Genomic DNA, 17,184 nt, shown 5'->3' on the forward strand with positions numbered 1-17,184 from the left:
TATTCCTAGATCCATATTTATTCTCTTGGAATGACATTGTATTGGGGGGCTGATCATGAAGTACCTCAGAGCCAAGTAAGTCAAATCATTACATTTGTATAACTGTATGCTTTTTAAAAAGCTCTTCCATATGTTCACTGCAGCATTATTTACAATAGCCAAAATATGGAAGCAACTTAAGTGTCCATCAATAGATGAATGGAGATAAAAGCTGTGACATACATATATACAATGGAATATTACTTGTCCATAAAAACAGTGAAATCTTATCATTTGTGACAGTATGGATGGACCTAGATGGTATTATGCTAAGTGAAATAAGTCATTCAAAGAAGGACAAATACCATATGATTTCACTAATATGTAGAATCTAAAGAACAATATAAATGAACAAACAAAACAGAAGCAGAGTCATAGATACAAAGAACATTCTGATGGTTGCCAGATGGTAGAGGAATTAGGGGACTGGTGAAAAAGGTGAAAGGGTTAAGAAGTACAAATTTAGCCCTGGCTGGCGTAGCTCAGTGGATTGAGCACGGGCTGGGAACCAAAGTATCCCAGGTTCGATTCCCAGCCAGGGTACATGCCTCGGTTGCAGGCCATAACCCCCAGCAACCGCACATTGATGTTTCTCTCTCTTGCTCTCTCTCTCTCTCTCTCTCTCTCTCTCTCTCTCTCTCTCTTTCTCTTTCTCTCTCATCTCCCTCCCTTCCCTCTCTAAAAAATAAATAAATAAAATCTTTAAAAAAAAAAAGAAGTACAAATTTGCAGTTACAAAATAGAGGGATATAAAGTACAGCATAGGGAATAGTCAATAATATTAATAGTAACTATGTGTGGTGTCAGATGGGTCCTAGTAATATTGGGGACAACACTCTGTAAAGTGTATGGTTGTCTGACCACTATGCTGTATACCTGAAACTAATACAAAATGACATTAAATGTAAACTAATTGAAAAATAAAATTTAAAAAAGGTCTTTCACATATTTTTTTTTTGTGTTCAGTAGCATACTGTCAGGCACACTGTAATTGCTGATTGTTCATGTTAGTAGTGTCACACTTTCAGAATGAAATGATAATAAAGTACTAAAGAAGTTATTTTTCTTTTAGATGTCCTTAGAATTTTAGTAGTCACTGCCCAGTTTTCAACAATTCAGCCTCTTCAAAAATTATAGAAAAGAAACAGAAGTATACTGTGTTTATTCTAATTTACTGATGATGAAGAAGGATTGTAAATGTCTTTTATTTTTTACAACCATCACCACTACTAATTTTTAGAACTTTTTCATCATCCCCTGTAGAAATTATGCATCCATAAGCAATAACTCCCCATTCCACTTTTATCAACCCCTAGTAATTTCTAATCTACTGTCTGTTACCTGGGAATTTATATATTTTAGATAGTTTATACAGATTACATATGTTCATACAATGTTGAAATTATGTAATAAGATCCTTTTGTATCTGGCCTATTTCACATAAAAATGTTTCCAAGATTCATGCATGTTGTAGCAGATATCAGTACTTTATTACTTTTATGGCTGAATAATATTCCATTGTATAGATATGCCACATTTTGTTTATCCATTTATCTGTTGGTGAACACTTGGGCTGCTTCCACCTTTTGACTGTTGTGAATAATGCTTATATTAATATTGGTGTACAATTACCTGATTATCTGTTTTCAAGCCTTCTCACCTTATTGATAGGGTCTGTTTTTTAACTGGATTATTTCTCTATTAAGTTATAACAGCTCTTTATATATTCTAGATTCAAGTCCCTTATATCTGTATTAAGATTGGCAAAGTTCTGTCCCCCATGGATGGGTTGTCTTTCACTTTCTTCTGGTGTGCTTTGAGGCATAGACATTTTTTAAATTTAATCTTTATTGTATTTTTTCCATTACCGTTTAACCCCCTTATATTCCCCTCCCCCTAGCAATCACCATATTGTTGTCCACATCCATGAGTCCTTTTTCGTTTTTGCTCAGTCCCTCTGTCCCATACCCTGCCCCCATCCCCTTAGTTGTCATCTGCTCTTCATCTATGAGCCTGTCCCCATTTTCCTTGTCAGTTCAGTTTGACCCAGAGAACATTATGTAAATGTCTTTGATGATTCATTCTTATACTGAAAGTGATAACCTTTTCTGGTGCAAAAACTGAATGAATAGTAACTCTGTGTCTCAGAGTATGGTACGTGCTTCATTAGATTACTTCTTTTCACTTTGAATATAATACCTCACTGCCCCTGCAGCAGCAGACACAGATTAAAGTAACACCAAGGTCTCGATTCTTATGACCCTTGGGCTGCTTCTAGTCTTTATTTTCTACAATAATTCTGATACCTAAAAACCCTATGTAAACCTAGTAATAAATAGTAATTAAAAATTTAAAACTCACTATTTCACCAAAGCAAAGACAAAGGTTGTTAAAATTAGGTTTTATTATATAGGCATTTAGAAGTAAAAAAAAAAACAAAACAAGGTGTGTTTTTTTAATTGAATTAAGAAGTTACAAACATTTTAGGATTTTATACTAAAATTTAAACATCATAAGATCTATGAAAAATAAGTGTATTACAACTAGTGAAATTAAAGCAGTAATCAGAAAACTGGCCAACAAACAAAAGCCATGGCAGATGGCTTCACAGGGGAATTTTAGCAAACATTCCAAGAAGAACTAATACCTCTCCTTATCAAACCATTCCAAAAAATTCAAGAGAAAAGAAGACACCCAAGCTCATTTCCCAAGACCAGCATTATACTAATTCCAAAACCAGAAAAAGGTACCACAAAGAAAGAAAATTAACTTGCAGCCAAGATAGAGGCATAAGTAGACACACTGTGCCTCCTCACACAACCAAAAGAAGGACAACAACAAATTTAAAAACAAAAAACAACCAGAACTGACAGAAAATTGAACTGTATGGAAGTCTGACAACCAAGGAGGTAAAGAGGAAACATTCACCCAGACCCATAGGAGGTGCAAAGACACGCAGCTGGGCAGAGAGGACTCATGGCAAAGCAGCAACTGGAGGACTGGAGTGGGTGAGGCGAAGGCTCGTGGAGCAGGCAGTTCCACATTTGCGTGCAGACAAACCAGGAGGAACAACTGTGTAGTGAGACAGACTGCGCAGTCCAGGATTCCAGCTCAGGTAAATAAAGCCTCAAAACCTCTGACTATAAAAACCTGTGGGATTTGAGGCAGCAGGAGTAACTCCCAGCCTCATAAGAGAGCTCTTTGGAGATACCCCCAGGGTCCTAGAACATATACAAAACCACACATCTGGGAATTAGCACCAGAAGGGCCCAATTTTTTGTGGGTAGCAGGGGTAGTGACTGAAAGCTGGCAGAGAGCTGAACAAGCGCCACTGTTCCCTCTCAGACCCCTCCCCCACATACAGTGCCACAACACAGCAATCTGGGTTGCCTTATGCTGGTGAATACCTAAGGCTCCAGCACTTTCTACGTAATAGGCGTGCCAAGACCGCCCCCCCCCCAAAAAAATGGCCCAAATGAAAGAAGAGATCAAAGCTCCAGAAAAAATACAACTAAGCGGCGAAGAGATAGCCACCCTATCAGATGCATAGTTCAAAACACTGGTATTCAGGATGCTCACAGAAATGGTTGAGTATGGTCACAAAATAAAGGAAAAAGTGAAGACTAAGCAAAGTGAAATAAAGAAAAATATAGAAGGAACCAACAGTGATGGGAAAGAAACCAGCACTTAAGTCAATGGTAGACCAGAAGGAAGAAAGAAACATTCAATCAGAACAGAATAAAGAAACAAGAATTCAAAGAAATGAGAGAGGCTTAGGCACCTTTGAATCAACTTGAAATGTTCCAACTTCCTAGTCATAGGGATGCCAGAAGGAGGAGAACAACAGCAAGAAAAAAATTATTTGAAAAAATAATGAAGGAGAACTTCCCCAATCTGGAAGAGGAACTAGACTGCCAGGAAGTCCAGGAAGCTCAGAGAGTCCCAAAGAAGTTGGACCCAAGGAGGAACACACCAAGGCACATCATAATTAAGTTACCCAAGATTAAAGATATGAGAGAATCTTAAAAGCAGCAAGATAAAAGCAGAGAATTACTCTTAAGGAGTTCCCTTAAGACTTTCAGCTGTTTTCTCAAAAGAGACCTTACAGGAAAGAGGGGCTGGAAAGAAGTATTCAAAGTCATGAAAGGCAAGGACCTACATCCAAGATCACTCTGTCCAGCAAAGCTATCATTTAGAATGGAAGGGCAGATCAAGTGCTTCCCAGATAAGGTCAGATTAAAGGAGTTCATCATCACCAAGCCATTATTATATGAAATGTTAAAGAGACTTATCTAAGAAAAAGAAGATGAAAACTATGAATAGTAAAATGACAACAAACACAACTATCAACAACCAAACCTAAAAAAAACAAAACCAAAAATAAACTAAGCAAACAACTAGAAGAGGCACAGAATCACAGAAATGGAGATCACATGGAGGGTTATCAGTGAGGGAGGGAGAGAAAGGGGGAAAAGGTACAGGGCATAAGTATCACAAATGGTAGTAGAAAATAGACAGGGAGAGGTTAGGAGTAGTACAGGAAGTGTAGAAGCCAAAGAACTTATATGTGTGATCCATGGACATGAATTAAAGAGAGGGAATGCGGGTGGGAGGGGGTGTGCAGGGCAGAGGGAAATACAGCAGGAAGGGGGTGAATGGGAGAACTGTGATAGTATAATCAACCAAATATTTTTTAAAAGAAAGAAAATTGTAGACTAATATCCTTTGATGAACATAGATGCTAAAACCCTCAACAAAATATTAGCAAACTGAATACAGCAATACATAAAATCGTACACCATGATCAAGTGAGATTTATTTGGGAATGCAAGGTTGGTACAACTTTTGCAAATCTATAAATGTGATTCATCACATTAAAAAAATGAAGGATAAAAAACCACATAATCATATCAATAGATGTAGAAAAAGCAGTTGATAAAATGCAGCACCCATTGATGATAAGAACTCTCAGCAAAGTGGAAATAGAGGAAACATACCTAAACTTAATAAAGGCCATATATGACAAACCCCCTGTCAGCATTATATTCAACGGACAAAAACTAGACATGTTCTTCTTAGGATTGGGAACAAGACAGAGATGTCCACTTTCACCTATTTTATTCAATATAGTACTGGAAGTCCTAGGCACAGCAATCAGACAAGAAGAAATAAAAGGCATCCAAATTAGAAAGGAAGAAGTAAAACTGTCTTTATTTCCAGATGACATGATACTGTACATAGAGAACCCCCAAGATTCCACCAAGAAACTTCTCTAACTGATGAATTCAATGAATTCATCAAAGTATCAGGATACAAAATTCATACCCAGAAATCAGTTGCATTTTTATATGCCAATAATGAACTAACACAAAGGGAATTTAAGAAAACAATCCCATTCATAATTGCCTCAAAAAGAATAAAATACCTAGGAATAAACCTAACCAAGGATGTAAAAGTCCTGCTTAAGAAAAATTACAAGACATTGGAGAAATAAATTGAAGATACAAATAAGTGGAAGCACATACTGTGTTCATGGATAGGAAGAGTTACCATCATTAACATGTCCATACTACCCAAAGCAATCTGTAGATTCAGTGCAATTCCTATCAATATTTCAGTGACATATTTCACATAACTAGAGCAAATATTTAAAAAATTTTTTTATGGAACCCCAAAAGTTTCACATACCAACAGCAATCCTGATAAAGAACAAAGTTGGAAGAATCACGCTACCTAATATGAAACTATATTATAAGGCCACAGTAATCAAAACAGTATGGTACTGGCATATAAACAGACACACAGATCAATGGATCAGAATTTAGAGCCCAGAAATACATCCATAACTTTATAGCCAATTAATATTTGAGAGAGGAAGCAAGCATATTCAATGGGCTAAAAATAGTTTATTCAATAAATGGTGTTGGGAAAATTGAAGAGATACATGCAGAAAAATGAACTTAGACCACTTTCTTGTACTACACACTAGAATAAATTCATAATGGCTCAAAGACTTAAATGTTAGACTTGAAACCATAAAACTCCTAGAAAAAAATATAGGCAGCAAAATCTCAGACATTTCTTATAGCAGTATTTTATAGGATATATCTCCCCAAGCAAGGGAAACAAAAGAAAAAATAAACAAATGGGACTACATCAAACTAAAACATTTTTGCACAGCAAAGGAAATCATCAACAAAAAAAAGACTACCCACAGAATGGGAGAACATATTTACCAATACATCTAATAAGGAGTTAATATCCAAAATTTATAAAGTACTTACAAAACTCAACACCAAATAAACAAACAATCCAATTGAAAAAATGATCAAAGGACCTGAATAGACAGTTCTACAAAAGGACATTCAGATGGCCAATAGATATATGAAAAGATGCTTATTGTCACTAATCATCAGAGAAATTGAAGTTTAAAAGAACCACAATGAAATACCATCTCATACATCAGAATGACATTAATAAATCAACAAACAACAAGTGCTGGTGAGGATGTGGAGAAAGGGGACCCCTTTTGCACTATTGGTGGGAATGCAGATTGGCACAGCTTCTGTGGAAAACAGTATGGAGATGCCTCAAAAAAATAAAAATGGATCTGCCTTTAGTTCCAGGAACCCCAATTCTGGGAATATATCTGAAGGAACCCAAAACAATAATTCAAAAGAACATAAGCACCTCTAAGTTCATGGCAGTGTTATTTAGAATCACCAAGATACGGAAGCAGCCCAAGTGTCCATCAGTAGATGAGTGCATAAAACTATGCTACTTTTACACAATGGAATACTAGTTGGCTATAAAAGAGAAGAAATTTTTACCTTCTGTAACAGTATTGATGGACCTGAAGAACTCTATGCTAAGTGAATTAAGCCAGACAAAAAAAGACAAATAACATATGATTTCACTCATATATGGAATCTGCTGAAGAAACTAAACTAACAAGCCAAGCAAAGACAGACTCATAGTAGAGAACAGATAACAGCTAGTGGGGGTGATGTTAGGGGGTGCAGGGATTGAGCATAAAAGAAAAAGGACTCATGGGAAGGTTGGACTCGGGTAGGGGGAAAAGGCAGAAAACTACTTGAACAACAATTAAAATAAAAATAAGAAATAAAAAGAAAAAGGATTTATGGATCCATATCCAGCAGTGTAGTGATTGCTGGGGAGTGGGGAGGGTGTATGGAGACTATGGTAATGAAAAAAGTACAATAATGATTAAATTAAATATTTAAAAAATGAAAGAAGAATGTTAGTCTCCAACTTGATTTGGTCTCATTTTTCATCATGAAAAGTACTGTGTATTTATGTTCTCTCCTGAGTTTCAATTCTATAAATATAAGTGAGAAAGTTAAATTATTACTGAGAATATTGGTATCATATATTGTATAACTTAACTTGCATGTAAAATGTAATCACAGTCTATAATGAACACTTTATACTGTTTTCTGGTAACTGAAAATAAAGTCAGTGTCAATAATGCATTAATTAGTGGGAGTGTATAAACTTTTACTTGTATTTTAAATACAAGTAAATAAATATCAGAAATAGTTATTTTGGCAATATTTAATAGTAATTCAGAAGTATCTATTAAGTGCCCACCTGTTGTAGACACTGTATTAGACCCTAGAAGTATAATGGCCCATGCCTGCAGAGTCCATTCATGGGTACAAACAACAAATAACCAATTACAGCTCAATGTTGTGAATGCTGTGTCAGGGAAAATAGAGGGTGCTGTGGGAAACCAGAGTTAAGAGGCTCTAACTAGACCTGAGGGGTTAGAACATAAAGGAGATTGCATCAAAGTTGTACATAATGCCCAAATGATGGAGGGGAAGTGAACGGCCCACAGGGAAAGCATATGTTTAAACCAAAGTGGATGTATCTGTTTTAACTCCCATCAGTCCTCAGCAGTACTTAGTATTATCATTGTTTTTATTTTTAACCATTCTATCAAGTATGTAGTAGCTTCTTTTTGTGATTTAAATTTGTATTTCTTGTTATGCTTATTGGACATTTCAATATAATCTACAAATTATTTCAGCTAATTTTAAAAATCTCACATTTTATCTTCTCTATTTCACCAGCATAATGAAAACTTATATTTAAAGGATCTTTAGTCATTGCAATATTTGAAATCTTTTCTAAGTTATCTTGAGTGTCAAATTATATTAAATATATATTGAATATATTATTTTTATTGAATATTAGGAAATTATTTCCCCCAAATGGCATATATATAGTAAATGCCAACCATAACATTTGAATAATTAAAGAATTCCATTTCTTTATCATACAGAAAACCCCCAGAGTTTTTCTATATTTGCTATTTTGGGAAATGTATATTAATGATCTCCTAATAATTTTTTGGAATGTCAAAATCTAAAATGCAGTAAAATAGTATATTACCAGATAAGGAATTAACTTCCTCCAAGTATTTGAAGTATGTTTGTTGTGGTTTCTATGACTCCTAGAATAGCTGTCTTATTAATGTTGTAAGATTTACTCACACCTATCGGTGCGGCTTCTTTTCTTTATATTCAGCCTATCAGACTTGGAGATCATCTCAACAGCATACTGCTTGGAATGTGCGAGGATGTTATTTATGCTCGGGTTTCTGTTCGGACTGTCCTGGATGCTTGCAGTGCCCACATTAGGAATAGCAATTGCGCACCTTCATTTTCCTATGTGAAGCAATTGGTGAAACTGGTTCTGGGAAATCTTTCTGGGGTAAGCTACAGTTCTAACTGGTACATATGCTCATACTTTTAAATTTAATGTATCACAAAATTTTATTTAAAGATATTTTATAGGTAGCATTTTCTCAGTGAAGACTAAACAAGAGATTGAATTGCTTTTTCTAGTGTTACTTTTTGAAACAGCAATTAAAACTTATAAGACTAGTGCAATAACTTTGTCTCCTAGATTTTATAAGACCTAGTCTTTATTTAGACCTTTAATTCAGCAAGTGTCATAGAGTCTCAGCGTATTAAAGCTCAGAGTGTCTGCTCTTGCCTCATAGTTCTATTGTGAAAAATGCACTGATATAACATAATGGGTTTTAGAATTATTTAAATGTACTTTCTGTTGCTTCATTCTTCTTTCTTGGACACTTATTTGTCTGGTCTCTTTAGGAGTTCCCCAAACCCTCCCCTCCTTCGCTGGACACTGGCATCTGGTGTATGTGGGGAATGGGGTATAGGGTCCGTGTGTGTATTCCTGCGATATGGCCCCAAACCTGGACTCTTGCATTTTCCCACTTGTCTTGGATGTGAAGAATCCTAAGAATGACAAACCATATCTAATAGTCCCATCTCTGCCCTAGTTTGGATACACCTTGGGTTTTGATACCTGATCTAGATCTAAACGTTATATGTTCTTACCCTTTAGGGTCATGGTCCCTGAGTAGAGGTCCTTGTCCTTTGTGTGAGCTACATATTTACCACTGTCACACATGTTCTTGCTGGTTTCGTCATCCCTACAGGTGTAGTTTTGCCATCTTAACCAGCATGTCATATGGCTGGCAGGAGTATATCCAAATTCCACACACATTGAGAGTTGATAAACAGGCTCAGAGATTCTCCTAGGTACTTGGTTGGTGAACTATATCCCATGGAACCTTTGTGACTCTGTAAAGGGGAATGCAGGTAGTAGAAGCTGAGTGGATGAGGTTCTTGGTGCGTATTTCCCTTCCTTAACTACAGCTGCTCCACTTTGATTTGATTTATTTGTTTATATTCCTGCATGTGATTTTTTTTTAAAGATTTTATTTATTTATTTTTAGAGACGGTGGGGGGAAGGGAGGGAGAAAGAGAGGGAGAGGAATATCAATGTGTGGCTGCCTCTCTTGTGCCCCTCACTGGGGGAACCTAGCCCACCACCCAGGCATGTGCTCTGTTTAGGAATTGAACCTGTGACCCTTTGGTTCTCTGGCTTGCTCTCAATCCACACAAACCAACATTTGATTTTTTTTTGACAAACATAAAGCTACTAAAAATCTGTGAAAGCCCTCTATACACACCAGGGTTTCCTACATATTTCCACACATTTTTGTTTTAAAAAATTCCTCTATGATTAAATAAGCTTGAGGAAAAACTAAGGGAAACTGTGATTCACTGCAGAATTTCTCAGCCTTTATTACACTAATTAACTAATAAGTAACACTAATTAGTATTACTAATCTTCAAGAGAGAGAGGTATGCAAATGAAACATTCCCCAAACTTATTTGGGTCTTATTTCAGATCTTACAATACTCCCTTTGAGAAATGTGTATCAATATTAACTCCTTCACTTTATAAATAAGAAAATTGAGACATCGTTTGTGGGACTTACGGTTTTTGTTAGTAAGTCCAGGGATTTTTCTATTACACCACACCTTCTCTAAGACTTTTATCCTGTTTGCTGATTTTACTACTATAGTAAAATTGCTAGAAATATTTTTTCTTTGTGTTTCCATGAAGAAATATTCCTCCATGAAATTCTGTTATCCATCCAGTAATTTCCCACATTAGATAAAAAGATCTCCATCCCTTTTAGTACTTCGTTCAGTTTATAACAGTAGCTATATATTGCTCATCTACATATGAAATTTGTGCTAGATACTATAGGAGATAGAAATTTGAATAGAATATACTTTACCTTCTAAGAGTTCTACTTAAAGTTCTATATCTATTTGCTTAGTTATAAAACACAAAATAACACAGTAAAATTTTTCAAATCTTTGAGATCTTGAGGGAAAAGAATACAAGTTATGACCGCATTGAAAAATAGCACTTTGAACTAAATTCTATAGACAAGATAGAAAGGGTAACCCAGGCAGAAGGAAGTGAACTTGAATAAATGCTATGAAACAGGAAAGAGCCGGGTGTGTTTGAGGAACAGTGGTAAGTTGGGTATGGGTGTGTTGTGGGGTTGTTTACTGGGAGAGAAGGATAATGAAGAGTCCATTGGATTCAGTATATGGGAAGTCTGTCTTTCAAGAGACAAATTTCTACTGAGTAAAAACAATAATTCTCCCCTCATCTTTCCATTCAATGCCTTTGCTAGTCTCCTGGACATCAGTGGACAGAATAAATCTGGCAGCTACCATTTTTTAAGTGTTTACTTTGTGCCAGGCACTGTGCTGCTAAGTGGCTTATGTGCTTTTTCACATCTACTCACCGTAACAGCCCCAGGTTATAAAAGATCATTTTAATGTTATCTTCATTTTAAAGATAATGAAACTAAGGCTCAGAAAGATTAAATAATTTACCCACAGCCACAAACATGGTAAATGACAGAGACACAAGAACCTAGATCTCTGACTCCCAAGGCCATGCTGTTAGCCATCATGTTTCTCTGCAGCTGTTGTTGCCTCCAATAACTGGTAGAATGAGCTTTCACTCAGTGTGAGATTAATAATAATTGACCATAATTCTTACTTTAAATTAATTAGCATAGAGTAAAAGTCAGCAGGCCAGCTTACTTGTCCCAGTTCTTCCACTGGTTTAATGTTACAACCTTTTTTGCCTCAATATTACTTATCTGTAAAATAGGAAAAATAGTACGTACCATTTTACAGATATTACCGACAGGTTATGAAGATAAAATGATTTCAATGTTGATGAGCTGCTTCAAGATTCTTAGAAATTTCCTTGCTATTTCTCCTTTTATCTGTAATAAGAGAATAATAGTCTTCAAAAACCTCATGTTTTTTGAGGACTAAATAACACAAAGTATGTAAAGCATTTAAGATAGTGCCTGCCTTATAGTAATTACTCAATGAATGGCAGCTATTATTAATAGTAGGGTCAATATAGGGATTCCCAAAGATGCAGGGTATTCTTTATCTCTTCAGTTACTAACATAGGGTACAATCTGGACTAATATCATTTATGTAATTTAAATGATAACATCATTTCAGAAAAATATCCATTTAAGTCTTCTTATAAGTAAGAAATATAATGCCTTGAATATATCACCTTAAACGGTTTTTTAATCCATACTCATAAACAACTTCCACTAAAGGAGGAATGTTAAAACGTGTGTGTGAACAGATGTGTATGAAGGTTCTTGGTGTCAGATTTAAGTAATTTCTCATCATCATTCTCTTTCCTTCCATTTATTTCCACTCTAGTAATCATCTGAATAAATACAACATTCTGTCTAACTTTTCATCCCTTATGGTATTAGACTTCAATTAATTTGACATACTTTATTTTAAATGAGTACCTTCAGTTAAAGTTTAAGACCACTGAAACATTTTGTTATAAAGGGGACTCAAAGAAGCATTGATTTAAATTTAATTGTCATCCCTCAATGTGTCCATTTAGTTTAAAGCATTTCTGAGATGTAATTTCTGTCAGGGAAAATCTAGAAAATTATTCTTGAAAATATCTTAAATCAGTGCCCTCAATGCATAGTTACAATCAGATGAAAGTTTTATTATACTAGAATGGATATGGTTTTAAAATTGTAATCTAACTTGAGAGATGAAAATAGTTATCAGTTTGGTTTTCAAATAGAACTCATTTTAATTTATTTAATTTGGCTAACTTTGTTCCCTAGTTAACAGATTACTCTTTGGTAACTGTTTCTTGTCTGTTATCTCCTGAGGATGAATTGGCCAGAACTGAGTTACATAAATCTTACTTGAGGAATACAAATTAACAATAGCAAATGTGAAGGGTCTTTACTTAATGCTACCCTCTACAAAAGTTGTCCAGTGTCATTCTGTAGCCAATTACCATGAAAAAAAAGGAAGATTCTTTTGTCAAATTTGATTTTTGATTACCTGTGTGCAGACGGATCAGCTTTCCTGTAACAGTGAACAAAAGCCTGACCGAAGCCAGGCCATTCGTGACCGATTGAGAGGAAAAGGATTACCAACAGGTAAGACTATGTTAGTAGGAAACATTTAGGCTTTAACATTATTTTGTTGTGTCCTCTACAATACCATATTTACCTGGCTTGAAAATCTGATATTTGTGACCATAGTTAGAATATAAGTGTGCAAAGTAGAGGTAGAGAAGAGATAAGAATGCTACCTTTATTAATATATCAATCCATTAAAGTTATGCAGAAAACATTATTAATATAATCAAGACCCCACAGTAAATCATTTTCTCTCCCATATTGTTATTATAGCAATAATGTCAGTGATTTACTTTATCATGGTATTTTATATTAAAAATGCATTTTAAAGAAAGATGAAAACAATATGTACGCATTTATGGATATAAACACTACCGATACAAGAGTTTCACAAAGAAACATTATTCTCACTGCACTTTATTTTCTATTCTATTTCTTTTTTTTTAAATGTTAGTCACAATCCATTAAGTTGATTTCATGACCAACCAACTTAATGATTTGCAGTCATAAATACTGTCTCAGGTTATACAATGCTTAGTAAAAATAAAACTGATGAAGATGGTTTTGCTCTTTGCCAGTAGCATGAGATAATTATGAGTTCCATATAATCATTAATTTTTTAATTTTTATTTATTGGTGAGAGAGAGAGAGACATTGATTTGTTGTTCCAGTTATTTATGCATTTGTTGTTTGATTCTTACATGTGCCCTGACTGGGGATGGAACCCACAACCTTGGTGTATCGGGCCAGTGCTCTAACCAGATGAGCTACCCAGCTAGGACTAAATTTCTTCTTTAAGGAAATGAATAGAATTACAAACATGAGAAATGAAAATTAAGTTTTAAGCTTGGCTTATTTATAAAATGAAGTTTTGTTTTTTTCTTATTATCTTTGTTCTTTATTTTTTCCCTGTATTGTTTATTGTTGACACTATTACAGATGTGCTTATTTCACCCCCTTTGCCCACCTCCATGCAGCCCCTGCCTCCCCTTCCTTCTGGCCACTGCCACACTGTTGTCTGTGCCTGTGGGTTATACATATATGTTTTTTGGCTGATCATACATGTTCTCTATTTCTTATCAAGCAATGTTGATAATTGTGATCATTTAAATATTAAAAATATTTTGTGGTAGAAATATTTTGTCTTATGGGTGCTGGGGAGATGTAAATGTAAATATGGCTTAAATATATTCTAATAAGTCATCTAATTGATATAGTTAAATTAGAAATCTAAGATACCTAACTATTCAGTTTAATCACATAATCAGAATACAACCATCTTATTTAAAACCTATGAGAAACTCTCATTGTGAAAACTAAGTATAGGCAATTGATTATGTGCACCAAATGTTTTGCAGAATTCATAGCTCTTATATCTGAGAGGGAAGAATATGCCCTAAACAAGTATACTATTGTTCTTGAAGAAGTCAGAGAAAAGCAAGAAAATCATTTCTAATGGAGTGATTCTATAATGATCTAGTTAGTTAAAGTGTGTGCTTGCATACATGTATTTTACTTATTGTGAATAATGACATTTTTTGAAAAGTTGTCTTAGTTTTCATATCCTCAATATAATAATTTTATTTCTGGATATATATATATATATATATATATATATATATATATATATATATATATATATATATGGTTCATTTCCTAATACATATGTTACTAGTTTATGGGAAGGTAAAAAAAAACACGACTTTGTTTAACTTAGTTTTTACCATGCTATGATGGCAATTTGGAGAGAATTTTTAACCCTTTCTTGTGTTTCTTTAGTGTACTAATGTTTCCATATAGAGAGAGAAATACACCTTCTTGTAGGTAAAAATCTGTCTCTTTATTTTAAAAATATACTAGGATTTGAAATATGATATAGTGTGAAACCTTGGCACTAAGAATAGCAGCATTTTGTTAATTCATCAAATTTTCAATCTCCTATTTTAGAACTGAATAATAGGAGAAAATTACAGGGGCAATGTCAGTGGCAAACTGAAAGAGTCTTTTTCAAAGAGATATAATGAATACTTTAATAATTGAAACATTAGATTTAAAAGAAATTATTTCTGTTTCTTTTATTTATCATCATTCTTGTTTATTTGTCCCTCTTCCCCGCCTGTTTTTCTCTTCTGCATTTTCTCTCTCTCTCTCTCTGTACTCTTGGTTTTCCCCTCCCTTCCTCCTTGCTTCCTTATTTCTCTTTCTGTACTTTATTAATCTTTTTCTAGAATTCCTTTCTATCATCCCCTATCAATTAAGTAGTCATGTTACAAAATGGAAATTTTTTGCTTGTTACTTATTTACTTAGTAAATATAATGTTATATCATTAATTATTAATTTTTAAAGACAGTATTTTTTTAACAATAAAAAATGTTATATATGGGAGAACCCCATTTTATCCCTATCCATTATGAATCTATAGGAAAGAAAAAAGATCATCCTGCTTTATGTAGTTTATTAAATGTTAAGACTCTCAAATGTTAATATAGTTTATATTATTATTACCTTCAATGATTTAGTGTTATTGTTACAGACATTTATTATTACATAATATTTTAAAGGTAAGAATTAGAGATTGAACTGAATCTATACCTACTATATAACATCCTTAAAGAGCAGGTTATTTACTTGTCATTTACATATATACATTTATTTTTAAATAAAGCCCTATATAAAATTAAGCTTCCTAGACATGTAGATGCCAAGGATAGGGAAAACCTACTATATTAAAGACATTAGTTTTTGTAGCTGTTTAATGAATATTTGTTGGTTGAGTGGGTATGGAAAAAAGTTTTTAAAAATATTTGATATAGTAATACATTTGCATTGTGATTTTTAATTTCATAAAGAAATATATATGACTCATGGTTTATTTTTTAAACATTAAGTCATATGCAAGGTAAAAAGAAAAACTGTAGTTCACCATATTGACTCATATTTTTGAACCATTTTCTTATAACAAATATATCAGAAGTTTTAAACCAAATTATTGTCTTTTATTTGTGACTTTGTTTTTATAATACTGAGAAAGATTTAACACTATTAGTATTATTTTCTAACAGCTCTTTAAAATTCTATGACTTTTTTTAAGATTTTATTTATTTATTTTTAGAGAGGGAAGGGAGGGATAGAGAGATAGAGAGATAGAGAGAGAGAGAGAGAGAGAAATAGAAACATGAATGTGCGGTTGCTGGGGGTCATGGCCTGCAACCCAGGCATGTACCCCTGACTGGGAATCGAACCTGCTACACTTTGGTTCTCAGCCCGCTCTCAATCCGCTGAACTACACCAGCCAGGGCAAAATTCTATGACTTTCCAAATGCAGATAATCTAGGATTAATGATAATGATGTTTTTAAAATGAACAGAAATCTTTAAATAGACTCTTCACTCATTTTATTCTCTAATGGTCCTATCTCTTTTTTGGAGAATAAAATCTTTCCTATATCTGAATTAAAGAGAATTAATTAGTTGTCACTCAGAATAAACCAAATTTTGTTTATGTTTATATTTTGGGTAGAATTAGAGGTCTTGGAGCTTAAAGAAACAATAGTCTTCTGGATCAAATATAATGGAAGAAGATTCCTCAGCTTATCTTAGCCATAGCTTTCTGTAGTAGTATTCCTCAAGGGCTTTCTTAATTTACCTTCAACAAATTTATAAAACCACATCTTAAAAACAGAATCAAAATAATATACCAATGGCAGCCATTACCAGGCAGAAGCAGTTAGCAGCTAATAGTCAATGGCATGTAATAATATAAAAGCTTTAAAATTAAGAAAAATATTACTTTGTGAAGAAGAAATACTTCTCTAGGACACTGATGTTGCTTTTGGGCAGTGCCCATTTTCAACTGTCAACTGTCAGTGGGCACTTGCAGCAGAGCAGCCGTGTCATACTGCATTAGTGGTGCAGTGTTGTCTTTGACATAAACCAATCAAAAATCTTTTCATACTGGCATCTCTATTAGTAATTAGCCTCCTGACCACAACTTTTAATAAAGAAAAAGTCAAAATGGGCAGTGAGACTGGTGAGGCACAGATTTTGATTAAAAGAAATAAATAATTTTAGGGATAATGCCTTGTGTCTATGTAGTTTGATTGTTCAACTGAAACTTAATAAATTTTTTTATCAATGAGTAAACAACCTTAAAAGCTCCCTCCTTATATCTTAACTCTGAGGTCTGTCACAGAAGCTAAGGCCCAAACTAGTGGGCTGTCTGCCCCCACTTTGTTATTTAATACTGCCAATGCTGATAAAATGGCTTCACCAAGCAGAAAGAA

The 17,184-nt window shown here is 34.2% G+C and overlaps 1 protein-coding gene across 12 annotated transcripts in view; it reads left to right on the forward strand.

The window, feature by feature from the left end:
• PTPN13 (protein tyrosine phosphatase non-receptor type 13) overlaps positions 1 to 17,184 on the forward strand; it is a 203,536-nt gene that overhangs the window by 71,978 nt on the left and 114,374 nt on the right. For all 12 annotated transcript variants that reach the window (XM_045820083.1, XM_045820090.1, XM_045820086.1 and 9 more), the window contains exons 4-6: positions 10 to 75; positions 8,593 to 8,778; positions 12,832 to 12,919. In XM_045820083.1, coding sequence (XP_045676039.1) covers positions 10 to 75; positions 8,593 to 8,778; positions 12,832 to 12,919 — 340 coding nt within the window. The remainder of the gene's footprint in view (positions 1 to 9; positions 76 to 8,592; positions 8,779 to 12,831; positions 12,920 to 17,184) is intronic.

This window comes from Phyllostomus hastatus, unplaced genomic scaffold, assembly GCF_019186645.2.
Source record: "Phyllostomus hastatus isolate PE091 unplaced genomic scaffold, TTU_PhHast_1.1 phas_scaffold_39, whole genome shotgun sequence".
NCBI lineage: Eukaryota > Metazoa > Chordata > Mammalia > Chiroptera > Phyllostomidae > Phyllostomus > Phyllostomus hastatus.